General features: G+C 50.3%; 1 protein-coding gene across 1 annotated transcript in view; it reads left to right on the forward strand.

Moving 5' to 3' along the window:
• The window catches only part of NOTCH3 (notch receptor 3), a 114,893-nt gene that overhangs the window by 87,738 nt on the left and 13,140 nt on the right, over nt 1-14,015 (forward strand). The window contains exons 13-25 of the mRNA XM_075346361.1: nt 2,264-2,456; nt 2,845-2,996; nt 3,103-3,216; nt 5,036-5,155; nt 5,439-5,591; nt 5,681-5,909; nt 7,866-8,067; nt 9,446-9,599; nt 9,682-9,866; nt 10,354-10,486; nt 10,729-10,980; nt 11,090-11,202; nt 11,327-11,880. Coding sequence (XP_075202476.1) covers nt 2,264-2,456; nt 2,845-2,996; nt 3,103-3,216; nt 5,036-5,155; nt 5,439-5,591; nt 5,681-5,909; nt 7,866-8,067; nt 9,446-9,599; nt 9,682-9,866; nt 10,354-10,486; nt 10,729-10,980; nt 11,090-11,202; nt 11,327-11,880 — 2,554 coding nt within the window. The remainder of the gene's footprint in view (nt 1-2,263; nt 2,457-2,844; nt 2,997-3,102; nt 3,217-5,035; nt 5,156-5,438; nt 5,592-5,680; nt 5,910-7,865; nt 8,068-9,445; nt 9,600-9,681; nt 9,867-10,353; nt 10,487-10,728; nt 10,981-11,089; nt 11,203-11,326; nt 11,881-14,015) is intronic.

The following is a 14,015-nucleotide window of genomic DNA, read 5'->3' on the forward strand; positions in this document are numbered from 1 at the left end:
GGTGGCGGTGTAACTCGGACGGTTCACACACAGACAGCTGCCATCTCTGACCCACGTTGGCTATTTCCGTATAGAGTTTCTTGTTTGTTTTTTTTTCCTTCTGGATTTTACAAAATTAATTTTGTTTGTTTTTGCTATTTTTGGACGGAGGATTTTTTTTTTTCTGTTTTTCTCCCATGACCGTAGCCTTAACTTGGGACCATAAATGGTCAGTGAGCAAAGTGGCCCGTCCTAATGAAGAGCAGATGGCAATGGTATTTTGGAGAGAGTGAACATTTTAGGAAGCTGACATAATAAAGGGGAAGAATGGTGGGAGAGGTCGGATAGGCGAAGTCATCGGATCATCTTCTTCCATCACGTTTTTGGGTGACATCCGTTATGGTCATCGGTACAGGAGTCGTCACCCAGCTTTTCAACTGCCCTGATCTTCAAATTTGCTTGTAGAAAAGAAATGTAGAAATATTTGCCTTTCGTGTTCCTGGAATTTGTTATAAATTTAGCTCCTTAAATGTATTATTCTTTGTGTACTGCTAAGTTTACTCTCAAAAGAAGGCAGACACCCCCTAAAAGAATCGCACTTACCAGACCCCAAACAATTAGAGTTGTCAAGTAAATGGGCTCTCCCATACAGATCTGCGTCGCTGTCAGACCCACCTGCATTCTACTGCTGTTGGAACCAGTTTTACCCGTGCACAGTGATACTGGTACCCAATGTCTTTGTGAGAGCTGCCGTGCAATGCAGCTAGAACGGCGAGGGATCTGACAGCGACACAGACCTCTGCATGAGAGCCCATCCATCATCGGCACTTGCCAACTGTAATTGTTTGGAGTCTGGTGAGTGCAATTTTTTGGGGGGAGGGGGATGCCGGCTTTCTTTTTGAGTGGGTGGGTACCGGCTTACTTTTTGCGGGGGGTGGGGATGCCGGCTTTCTTTGTGTGTGTGTGTGTGTGTGTGTGTGTGTGGGGGGGGGGGATGCCGGCTTTCTTTGTGTGTGTGTGTGTGTGGGGGGGGGGGGGTGCCGGCTCTCTTCTTGTGTGGGGGGGATGCCGGCTTGCTTTTTGTGTGGGGGGGGGGATGCCGGCTTTCTTTTTTGTGGGGGGGGAGGGATGCCTATTTTCCTGGGGAAGGGATGCCGGTTTTCCTGAGGAAGGGATGCCGGCTTTTTGTGTGTGTGTGTGGGGGGGGGGGGGGGGGATGCCGGCCTTCATTTTGTGGGGGGGGATATCTGCTTTCTTTTGGGAGGATATCTGCTTTCTTATGGGGGGGGGGAATATCTGCTTTCTTTTGGGGGGAATATCTGCTTTCTTTTGGGGGGGATATCTGCTTTCTTAATGGGGGGATATCTGCTTTCTTAATGGGGGGATATCTGCTTTCTTATGGGGGGATATCTGCTTTCTTTTGGGGAGGGACGGCTGCTTTTTTTGGGGGAGGGGATGGCTGCTTTCTTTGGGGGGGGGGCGCTTGCTTTCTTGGGGGGGGGGCGGTTGCTTTCTTTGGGGTGGGGGGCGGTTGCTTTCTTTGGGGTGGGGGGCGGTTGCTTTCTTTGGGGTGGGGGGACGGCTGCTTTCTTGGGGGGGACGGCTGCTTTTTTGGGGGGGGGGACGGCTGCTTTCTTGGTGGGGACGGCTGCTTTCTTGGTGGGGACGGCTGCTTTCTTGGGGGGGGACGGCTGCTTTCTTGGGGGGGGACGGCTGCTTTCTTGGGGGGGACGGCTGCTTTCTTGGGGGGGGACGGCTGCTTTCTTGGGGGGGACGGCTGCTTTCTTGGGGGGGGGGGACGGCTGCTTTCTTGGGGGGGGGGGGACGGCTGCTTTCTTGGGGGGGGGGGGGACGGCTGCTTTCTTGGGGGGGGGGGACGGCTGCTTTCTTGGGGGGGGACCGGCTGCTTTCTTGGGGGGGCACGGCTGCTTTCTTGGGGGGGCACGGCTGCTTTCTTGGGGGGGCACGGCTGCTTTCTTTGGGGGGGCACGGCTGCTTTCTTTGGGGGGGCACGGCTGCTTTCTTTGGGGGGGCACGGGTGCTTTCTTTTGGGGGGGGGGCAGCTGCTTTGTTTGAAGACTCCTCTATTCTTTAACTTTTTTAGCTGCTTGGACACTTTTTCTTATGGAGCCACAACTAGGGCTTATTTTTGGAGTAGGGATTTTATTTTAAGCATACTCAAAGCTCAAAAATCCTACTAGGGCTTATTTTCGGGGTAGGGAATATGTGATATGATATACATAATGTGTGTGTATGTACATAATATTATTAATTTGTCTCTTAGGTCCTCTGTGTAATGTAAAGGTGTCCCCCTGTGCCTCTAACCCTTGCCAGGCTGGGGGAACCTGCCAGGTTGTTGAAGCTGGTTTCCGATGTGTGTGCCCAGAGGACGGGGGAGCACGTGACCCTCTGTGCACCCCTATTCAGCCTTGTATACCCGGGTGCATTCATGGGACTTGTCGTAAATCCAGTGACGGGTGAGTGTTGTGGAGGGGACACATTGTCTTTATCCCAGGGCTTCCATCAATATATCTGTTGCAAATGGGTTTATTCTTGTGCTTTTACAGTTGATCATCATTTTAATGAAGACGTTCTACTTCTCTCCAATACACTTTGCTTTTTAGATTTTCTGCATTTACCAGACCTCTGGTTGCAGTCAGTGAATGGGAACATTTACTCTATTTTAAACAAAAATGTTCCCATTCACTGGCAGCAAACTGTGTTATTGAAATGTGGAGTATATATTCGTTTCTCCCTTTATATCCTCCTCAAGAAATCTCTATGGGACACTCGTGATATCACATTGAATCCTTTCTAATTCTCGAGCTGGGCAGTAACATGTTTCTTGGTCCTGTGCGTTCCCAGCTATGCGTGTGACTGCCACCCTGGTTGGCACGGCCGATCCTGTGACAGACGGAGCACCGACAGCTGTTCCAGCACTTTTTGCCAAAATGGTGGCACCTGCATGGTGGACCACACTGGAATACCAGTTTGCCGCTGCAGAGACGGCTTTATAGGTAATGTTGCTGCGTATACTGTATAGTACACGTCATCCCAAACAAGTGATTTGCTTTCTTGAATTTAATTGGTTTTGTTGTATAATTGGCGGATTTTACTTTTTAGGTAACTTGTGTGAAACCAATATTAATGAGTGTGCCCCGGCGCCATGTCTGAATGGAGGGACGTGTGTGAACGGGATTGCGGGATACAGCTGTTTGTGCACACTGCCATATACAGGTATGGGACTCTGCCCTCTGCCCCTCCCTCCTAAAAGGGGACTCTGCCCCTCCCTCCTAAAAGGGGACTCTGCCCCTCCCTCCTAAAAGGGGACTCTGCCCCTCCCTCCTAAAAGGGGACTCTGCCCCTCCCTCCTAAAAGGGGACTCTGCCCCTCCCTCCTAAAAGGGGACTCTGCCCCTCCCTCCTAAAAGGGGACTCTGCCCCTCCCTCCTAAAAGGGGACTCTGCCCCTCCCTCCTAAAAGGGGACTCTGCCCCTCCCTCCTAAAAGGGGACTCTGCCCCTCCCTCCTAAAAGGGGACTCTGCCCTCTGCCCCTCCCTCCTAAAAGGGGACTCTGCCCTCTGCCCCTCCCTCCTAAAAGGGGACTCTGCCCTCTGCCCCTCCCTCCTAAAAGGGGACTCTGCCCTCTGCCCCTCCCTCCTAAAAGGGGACTCTGCCCTCTGCCCCTCCCTCCTAAAAGGGGACTCTGCCCTCTGCCCCTCCCTCCTAAAAGGGGACTCTGCCCCCTCTGCCCCTCCCTCCTAAAAGGGGACCCTGTGCCCTCTGCCCCTCCCTCCTAAAAGGGGACCCTGTGCCCTCTGCCCCTCCCTCCTAAAAGGGGACCCTGTGCCCTCTGCCCCTCCCTCCTAAAAGGGGACCCTGTGCCCTCTGCCCCTCCCTCCTAAAAGGGGACCCTGTGCCCTCTGCCCCTCCCTCCTAAAAGGGGACTCTGCCCCCTCTGCCCCTCCCTCCTAAAAGGGGACCCTGTGCCCTCTGCCCCTCCCTCCTAAAAGGGGACCCTGTGCCCTCTGCCCCTCCCTCCTAAAAGGGGACCCTGTGCCCTCTGCCCCTCCCTCCTAAAAGGGGACCCTGTGCCCTCTGCCCCTCCCTCCTAAAAGGGGACCCTGTGCCCTCTGCCCCTCCCTCCTAAAAGGGGACCCTGTGCCCTCTGCCCCTCCCTCCTAAAAGGGGACCCTGTGCCCTCTGCCCCTCCCTCCTAAAAGGGGACCCTGTGCCCTCTGCCCCTCCCTCCTAAAAGGGGACCCTGTGCCCTCTGCCCCTCCCTCCTAAAAGGGGACCCTGTGCCCTCTGCCCCTCCCTCCAAAAAGGGGACCCTGTGCCCTCTGCCCCTCCCTCCTAAAAGGGGACCCTGTGCCCTCTGCCCCTCCCTCCTAAAAGGGGACCCTGTGCCCTCTGCCCCTCCCTCCTAAAAGGGGACCCTGTGCCCTCTGCCCCTCCCTCTTCCCCCTCCTTCTTTCCTGGGGACCCTGTGCCCTCTGCCCCTCCCTCTTCCCCCTCCTTCTTTCCTGGGGACCCTGTGCCCTCTGCCCCTCCCTCTTCCCCCTCCTTCTTTCCTGGGGACCCTGTGCCCTCTGCCCCTCCCTCTTCCCCCTCCTTCTTTCCTGGGGACCCTGTGCCCTCTGCCCCTCCCTCTTCCCCCTCCTTCTTTCCTGGGGACCCTGTGCCCTCTGCCCCTCCTTCTTCCCCCTCCTTCTTTCCTGGGGACCCTGTGCCCTCTGCCCCTCCCTCTTCCCCCTCCTTCTTTCCTGGGGACCCTGTGCCCTCTGCCCCTCCCTCTTCCCCCTCCTTCTTTCCTGGGGACCATGTGCCCTCTGCCCCTCCCTCTTCCCCCTCCTTCTTTCCTGGGGACCCTGTGCCCTCTGCCCCTCCTTCTTCCCCGGGGATGCTCTCTCCTCTCCTCTGACCCTTCCCCCGAGGACTCGATTTCCTCTCCACTTCTATGTTTTGATGTTGTATTACTGTAGTGTGGCAAACGTGTATTTTTTTTTAAAATTTATTTTAAAATTAAATTTCTTTAATCCCCTTTTTCTTTAAAGGTCACACCTGTGAAACCGTTCTCGCTCCCTGCAGCCATGAGCCCTGTCACAATGGCGGGGTGTGCACACCGACCACAGATTATGAGAATTACATCTGCAAATGTCCCCTTGGCTGGAATGGTAAATGCAAAATATAAATATATAGAAAAAATGAGTAATCCTTTAATGGGAGCAGGTAATTGGGAAATTATTTTAATTTTTGGATGTTCTTTTTTTTTTTTTTTTTGTTTTTTTTTTTTCCATGTCACTACTTAAATTAAAAGAAAAAAAACATGAAAACAGGAATTTTTTGTGCTTTTTATAAAAATAAAAAGTCTATTATATGGTTTTAACATAATGGGCTGATACAAAGAATGGCTTCTTGTCCGTATTCACTGACGGTCGCACTTCTTTCCTGTTACAGGTGATTCTTGTGACATTGATGTGAATGAATGCAGCCGCAGCCCTTGCAAAAATGGCGGCCAGTGCACCAACCTCCCCGGATCCTACAACTGTGCCTGCAGGCCTGGGTACTCCGGCACCGACTGTGAGACGGATATTAATGACTGTGCGCCTAGTGAGTCACTTGTGCATCCTGCAGCCAAACCTACGCCAAAGCCTTTAGTCCCCGGCAGCCGTAAAGCTCTGTCTTTTTTTTTCCTTTAGATCCATGCCTTAATGGCGGCACCTGCAGAGATGGGATCAACTCCTTCTCCTGCACCTGTCTGGCTGGATTCACCGGATCACGATGCATGAATGAAATTAATGAATGTCTGAGTAACCCCTGTCGTTACGGAGCAACCTGCTTGGACTATGTGAACAGCTACGTGTGCATCTGCGCCCCCGGATACTCCGGACCGTTTTGCGAGGCCAATATACAGGACTGCACAGAGAGGTAACCTCCTCAGCCTCGATTTCTTATTACATTATCCATATATCCTCTCATTTCAGTAGTTCTAGACTCTATTATACAGTGTGTCCACCATATCCTGTCCACAGCCATTAACTTCAGAACGGCGGCAGCTATAGGCATAGAAGTGGTGTCTAGGTATAGTAAAGTAGCCAAGCACTACGCAATGAAACCACCTATAGCGCCACCTGGTGGAAAACAACGGAGTTAGCATTTTTATCTCAAAAACAGAACGAGATAGAGAAAAACTGTGAATTAAAAAATTGTAGGGCATCATCAATTCAATACGAATCGACTGAGCCAGTGAGGCGCTTGACTGCTCATTACAAGTACTGAGCACCCGAGCATGGTAGTGTTCCGCTCATCACTAGTTACAGGTACCGAGCACCCAAGCATGGTAGTGCCCGCTCATCACTAATTACGAGTACTGAGCATGGCAGTGCCCGCTCATCACTAGTTACGAGTACAGAGCACCCAAGCATAGGAGTGCCCGCTCATCACTAGTTACGAGTACTGAGCACCCGAGCATGGTAGTGCCTGCTCATCACTAGTTCCGAGTACCAAGCACAGTAGTGCCCGCTCATCACTAATTACGAGTACTGAGCACCTGAGCATGGTAGTGCCTGCTCATCACTAGTTACGAGTACCAAGCACCCAAGCATTGGAGTGCCCGCTCATCACTAGTTACGAGTACTAAGCACCCAAGCATGGTAGTGCCTGCTCATCACTAGTTCCGAGTACCAAGCACAGTAGTGCCCGCTCATCACTAATTACGAGTACTGAGCACCTGAGCATGGTAGTGCCCGCTCATCACTAGTTACGAGTACTGAGCACCTGAGCATGGTAGTGCTCGCTCATCACTAGTTACGAGTACCAAGCACCCAAGCATAGGAGTGCCCGCTCATCACTAGTTACGAGTACTAAGCACCCAAGCATGGTAGTGCCTGCTCATCACTAGTTCCGAGTACCAAGCACAGTAGTGCCCGCTCATCACTAATTACGAGTACTGAGCACCTGAGCATGGTAGTGCCCGCTCATCACTAGTTACGAGTACTGAGCACCTGAGCATGGTAGTGCTCGCTCATCACTAGTTACGAGTACCAAGCACCCAAGCATAGGAGTGCCCACTCATCACTAGTTACGAGTACTAAGCACCCAAGCATGGTAGTGCCTGCTCATCACTAGTTCCGAGTACCAAGCACAGTATGCCCGCTCATCACTAATTACGAGTACTGAGCACCTGAGCATGGTAGTGCCCGCTCATCACTAGTTACGAGTACTGAGCACCTGAGCATGGTAGTGCTCGCTCATCACTAGTTACGAGTACAGAACACCCGAGCATGGTAGTGTTCGCTCATCACTAGTTACGAGTACTAAGCACCCAAGCATGGTAGTGCCTGCTCATCACTAGTTCTGAGTACCAAGCACAGTAGTGCCCACTCATCACTAATTACGAGTACTGAGCACCTGAGCATGGTAGTGCCCGCTCATCACTAGTTACGAGTACTGAGCACCTGAGCATGGTAGTGCTCGCTCATCACTAGTTACGAGTACTGAGCACCTGAGCATGGTAGTGCTCGCTCATCACTAGTTCTGAGTACCAAGCACAGTAGTGCCCACTCATCACTAATTACGAGTACTGAGCACCTGAGCATGGTAGTGCCCGCTCATCACTAGTTACGAGTACTGAGCACCTGAGCATGGTAGTGCTCGCTCATCACTAGTTACGAGTACTGAGCACCTGAGCATGGTAGTGCTCGCTCATCACTAGTTACGAGTACAGAACACCCGAGCATGGTAGTGCTCGCTCATCACTAGTTAGGAGTATCGAGCACCTGAGCATGGTAGTGCCCGCTCATCACTACTCACAATGTCTAAATTTGGAAGTGTCTTTGATATCTCTATATTGGCTCATTCACCGTTTCTCTCTTCTGCTCACAGTTCATGTTTCAATGGTGGTACATGTGTGGATGGCGTCAACACGTATAGCTGTATCTGCCGTCTCGGCTTCACCGGGTCTCATTGCCAGCATGAAGTAAATGAGTGCGACTCCCAGCCCTGCCAAAACGGAGCCACATGTTTGGACAAGGTGGAGTCCTATCGCTGCATCTGTCCCAATGGATTCACAGGAACACAATGTCAGGTGAGGGATACGGTGCGTGCAGATGAGTTCCCGTACATGATGGGGCGTAATCCATATCTGGTTCAAAAATGAGTCTTTGCATTTCCCCAGATAATTGCCATGCAAAGGTAATGCCTGAAAACAAAGCATTACCAAGTGGGCATCGCGGAAAATGAAGATGGGTTCTTTAGTATATTCTCGAGGGAGTTTCTTACAATTCGAGAAACCCTTTCTTTTGAGTTGAGTGCTCTCTTAAGCCTCTTTTAAAAATAACTTTGTGCGGTTAAAGGACAATTTTTTAATTTATAGTTGATTATTAGTTGGACTGATACAGTAAATCTTCAAAGAAAAAGTGAACAAATTTTAAGTACCATATAGATGTTTGGGTTTTTTTGTTTTTTTTGGGGTTTTTTTTTTAAGCTTTTACTTTTTAAAAAAAAAAAAATTTAATGCTATTCCCATCATGCCGAAGGATAGAGCACTAACAGGTGACATAAGCTATTTCTGCCCTTTACTTTCTCCCTGCTGATGTTCGGGGCAGGAGAAGGACCGAAAGAGAGGTTCATTTCATGATATAGCTAATATAATACTACATACATCTCATAATTCTTGTTTGGATATTAACTCACTAATTAATAAAGTTCTGTGATCACAGCAGCCTCTGCGTTGTGTTAAGCAGTGGACTAAGAGGAGAGTTCTGGCCAGTGTATAAGGAGCTGACCTTCTAGTAGAAACCATTATCTTGGCAAAGTTAAGGCCCTTTTAGGCCGCTTTCACACTTTGTTCTGATCTCCGTTCAGTGGTCCTGTCTGGGCTTCCATCCGAAACTCCCGCAAAACTTCTGAAGGTTTGCGCCAATGGGGCCATTGACTATAATGGTGCAGACGGAGTCACTGTGTCCTCTGTCGTGCAGCATTTTCAGGAGTATACACTTTTCTGGAGACGGGACACCGACACAGTCTTCTACGTCCATGTGTCCGCCTCCAGTAGGCGTATACTCCCAAAAATGGTGCACGATACAGCACACGGTGACTCCGTCTGCACCATTAGAGTCAATGGCCCCATCGGCGCATGCGTCCAAAACCCATTTTGTGGGAGATTTTGACGGAAGCCCCGACGGGACCAGAGAACAGGGATCGAAACGCAATGTGAAAGTGGCCTTAGAGGAACCTGGCAGACTGCTTTGCAAAGCCTTGTATATAAGGATCTAAGAAGACCATTTGTTTTTGTTTTTTTTTTGTTAGTTTAAAGCTCACTTTTCTTTAAAAAAAAAAACAAAAAACAATGCTGTAATACTGCCCCCTAATGATAAGAACATAGAACTGAACAGTAGACATTCCCTTCTGTTTGGCTCAAGTCCTCATTTTAACCCTTTGTTCAATTTACTTCATTGTTTCAGAGTCTAGTGGATTTGTGCCAGAGTTATCCCTGTAAAAACGGTGGTCGGTGTATACAGAAAGGCCCTTCTATCCAATGTGATTGCCCTCCTGGATGGGCAGGAATTTACTGTGATGTGCCCCGTGTCTCTTGTGAAGTGGCAGCCAGTAAAAAAGGTAGGCCTGAGACGTCAGCCGATGGTTGAGAATGACATTTACGCCTACAGTACCTCCATGTAATTCTGTGATTGTGTCTTAGGTGTTCGTCTAGATCAGCTTTGTCACTCAGGCGGAACGTGCATAAGTACCGGCACCTCTCACAAGTGTTATTGCCGAGGGGGCTACACTGGCAGCTATTGTGAAACCCCCATTAATCAGTGTGATCCGGATCCATGTCAGAATGGAGGTTCCTGTCATAGTTACCTGGGTGGATATGTATGTGAGGTGAGTAAGGATGACATGATAAACATGCTATTAATTATGTTCTTGTTGCCGTTCGTCTTTTGCCGCTCGGGCCCTTTGCTCTCGCCGCTCGGGCCCTTTTGCTCTCGCCGCTCGGGCCCTTTTGCTCTCGCCGCTCGGGCCCTTTTGCTCTCGCCGCTCGGGCCCTTTTGCTCTCGCCGCTCGGGCCCTTTTGCTCTCGCCGCTCGGGCCCTTTTGCTCTCGCCGCTCGGGCCCTTTTGCTCTCGCCGCTCGGGCCCTTTTGCTCTCGCCGCTCGGGCCCTTTTGCTCTCGCCGCTCGGGGCCGTTCGCCTTGCAGGGTTTTTTTTTGTTTTTAAAAATTAAAATAAAATGTAATAAAAACAATTAAAATGTAATATTAAATTTTATTTTAATTTTTAAATAATTGTGTACATACTTTATAAAAAATTTTATAAATTATTTTTTTTTTTGTTGATTTTTGTTTTTTTTCTTTCTTTTCTCCATTTAGTGCCCTGCCGGATTTGAAGGAAAGAACTGTGCAATTGACATAGATGAGTGCCAGTCCCATCCCTGCCAAAATGGAGGTTCCTGTATTGACTTGATTGGGCGTTATATCTGCTCTTGCCCTCCCGGCACCCTCGGTAAGACCGGCCTCTAGAACAGTTTAGTATGAAGATTACTATTGCTATGTTGCATGTCGTTATAGGACAACCCGTTTTATTTTTTTACGGAATATTGATCAGTTGGCTTATACCTTTTACGAGCCGATTACCAACTTCCCCAAAAATGTTTTTGGTTTTTTTTTGCTGTAACTCCATTACCAGTGTCATTTTTTTTGGTTCTGGATTCTCGCCTAACATCCCATTTTTCCCATACTTTACAGGAGTGCTTTGTGAGATCAACGAGGACGACTGTTCCTCCCTCACCAGTACGGGACTTCCCAAATGTCTGAACAACGGGACCTGCGTAGATAAAGTTGGTGGCTACCGCTGTAACTGTCCTCCTGGTTACACCGGCGAGAGGTGCGAGGGTGACATCAATGAGTGCTTGTCTGGGCCTTGTGTTGCCCACAACTTCCGTGACTGCGTCCAGATGGCCAATGACTATCATTGCATCTGCAAGAACGGGTACACCGGTAAGGAGAACGAGAAACTGTCTTGCCGTTTGATTTTTAGAAAGCTTGAGCGAGCAATTCTAGGCTTATTTTGATGAGGTTGTATCTAACACGTGTCTCGTCTTTTCAGGTCGGCGATGCCAGAGTGTAGTGAATACTTGCGAGTCTCGACCTTGTCATAATGGCGGTGTGTGTCGTGTGACTGTAAATACCCCTCTTGGATACACGTGTCGCTGCCCCTCGGTAAGCATCACCTACACTGGATATCTTTATAAAATGGTTTGTCCAGTCTAAACTCTCCCTACTCTACTATTCTTGACAAAATGGAAATTGTAGTCCACTAATTTTTCCTCTTTCACCTTTTCAGGGTTTTTCTGGCCCCTCATGTGAGCATTCAGTAAAGTCCTGCCGAGAACTTACCTGCCCTTCCGGCTACACATGTGTCCCTTCGCCTCAGGGCCCTCGCTGTGTTTGCCCACCCGGCATAGATTGCCGTCTTCTCAATACCACGCACACACCTCGTCTTTCTTCTTGTTCCCCTTCTCCGTGTCAAAATAACGCCCAATGTGTCCATTCTCCCAAATTTCCTTTCTTTACCTGCATTTGCCCACCTGGGTTTTTGGGACCAAGGTGCGATCTAAAAGCTCCCATAGTCTCTTTCACACCCCAGGATCCAGAATGTAGCCCCCCTCAGTGCCTTATTAAAATAGGTGACGGCCATTGTGATAAGGAGTGCAGCTCGAAGGAATGTAACTACGATGGCGGAGACTGCATCTTCAAAAGAGACGACCCATGGAAAAACTGTCCTCGACAAGACTGCCGGGCCCGCTTCAACAACTCGCAGTGCGACCCCCAGTGTGCGACTGCAGAATGCCTCTACGATAACTTCGACTGTCGCGGTGGAGGAGAACGCAGCTGCAAGTAAGTCCTGGAAACTAAGGTTGGAGGAGCGGTGAGATGTCGTTGAGAGGGGGTAGTTCTGCTTCACCACCAAACTGACATAGGGAGACTTATAGGATGCAGCCTGGAGAAAAAGGTATAAATGTGCTCTTCTTCAGGACTTGGAGAATAGTCTCTTTAGTGCAACTATTGGACTTGTCAGTGTCAGACACTTCAGCTTTAGTGGTGGCCCAACTTTAATTTTTGTTCATTGATTTTTTTTCTTTTTTTTTGTTTTTTTTCTTTGTCTTTTTAGAACTTATTTATATGGGCTATTAAGGGAGGAAATGAGGCGCCTTTCCCTCTCTCCTCCCCTCCCGTTCATACCACAGGATCTAGTCAGTGGTACCTAAGTGGTTAAGTGGTAGCGATCCGAGCTAGCTCTGTTTTGTTCATGTTAGAAGAAGGTCCCACCTGTCTAACACAGCCAGCGCCTGCCATGTATGGAGCAAACTGTATCCAAAATGCCCCCTAAATTCACCATACATGTACAGCATAGTGTGCAAATAGGTTAGCAGGTCTTAGAATATTGAGATAACCATAGATCTGGACTATGCTCTCTGAGTGCCTAGATATTCAGCTACACTACAATGGGTAGGACCCTACTAGAACACCTCCTTGATCTACAGACAATTGTTTTCTCCAAAAGGTAGACTCTCTTCTGTAGACAGCTGTGCCTGGCTTTTTGCTCCTCCTCAGTGCTGCTGAATATAGCACTGCTTGGCTAGGTCAGAGGGATTTCATAGAGGACTTCTGGCTACAGGAGATGATTGGTGACCAGAGGAACACTCTTCAACTTGCATTTCTTCGGCGCTCCATTGGGAGACCCAGACGATTGGGTGTATAGCACTGCCTCCGGAGGCCACACAAAGCAATTACACTAAAAAGTGTAAGGCCCCTCCCCTTCTGGCTATACACCCCCAGTGGGATCACTGGCTCACAAGTTTTCAAGCTTTGTGCGAAGGAGGCACACATCCATGCATAAGCTCCACTGTTTAGTCAGCAGTATCTGCTGACTATATCGGATGGAAGAAAAGAGGGCCCATACTAGGGCCCCCAGCATGCTCCCTTCTCACCCCACTTGCGGTTTGTAAGGTTGAGGTACCTATTGCTGGTACGGAGGCTGGAGCCCACATGCTGTTTTCCTTCCCCATCCCCCTGAGGGGCTCTGAGGAAGTGGGATCTTTCCGGCCACCAAGCCCTGAGGCCGGGCTCCATCCACAGACCCATAGAACCTGCTGGATGTAGAGCGGGAGTGCCGTTCAGGGACAAGGCCCTGCAACTTTCAGGTACTCTGTGTCCCCGTATGGCAGGCCACGCACACTCCAGGCTTGCTGGGTGTGCTAGTGCGCCGGGGACTGTAGCGCTGTGTGCTGGGCTTATAGTCCCTGCAGATTACTGGGGGACTTTACGTGTGGGGACCGCCGCGCCGACCGCCCCTGGAGCGGCGGCGCAGCTGCGACTTGTAGTGCGCCGGGGACGCGCCGACCGCGCTTTTACGGCGGCGGCGCTTCTAACTTTAGTCCCCGGCTTTTGCGGCCTAGCGCCGCTTCGTTCCCGCCCCCTCCCTGTCACTCAGGAAAAGGGAGAGACGCTGTTCTATAGCAGCGCCGAGGGCTGGAGCCTTATTTGCATTCTCCAGCCCCCTTCACTAGACACAGTGGGCGCCGGGTTCCCGCTCTTGTCTCGGGCACGCCCTCGGCCCGCCCCTCTCCTCTGGACGCCGGCAGCCATTCCGGCACGCAGAGCGGGAAAACGGAGACGCTGAGCTACCAGCACAGGATTCCGGCGCCACACACCCGCTTTTGTGCGGGCGGTAAGCGGCAACTAAAGTGCTGACCCACTAATGCCGAAGTGTCCTGTTGTACTTTTGTACGGTCGCTATTCAGGATGCAGACCTAGAAACAGCAGCAAAAGATCAGGGGTGCTAAAGCACAGACTCTATATGCTGCTTGTCTTGCATGTGCTGCAGTGTCATGTGTCCTTTATGCTTGTATGCTATACATTGCACTGTAAGGGCTATTCTTGGCTGTCTACCCGCCTAGATGGCTAGACAGCGGCAGCAAACAGAAATGGTGCTAAGGCACAAGCTTTCAATGCTGCTTGGATTGCATGTA

The sequence above is a fragment of the Anomaloglossus baeobatrachus genome, chromosome 4 (assembly GCF_048569485.1).
Source record: "Anomaloglossus baeobatrachus isolate aAnoBae1 chromosome 4, aAnoBae1.hap1, whole genome shotgun sequence".
NCBI lineage: Eukaryota > Metazoa > Chordata > Amphibia > Anura > Aromobatidae > Anomaloglossus > Anomaloglossus baeobatrachus.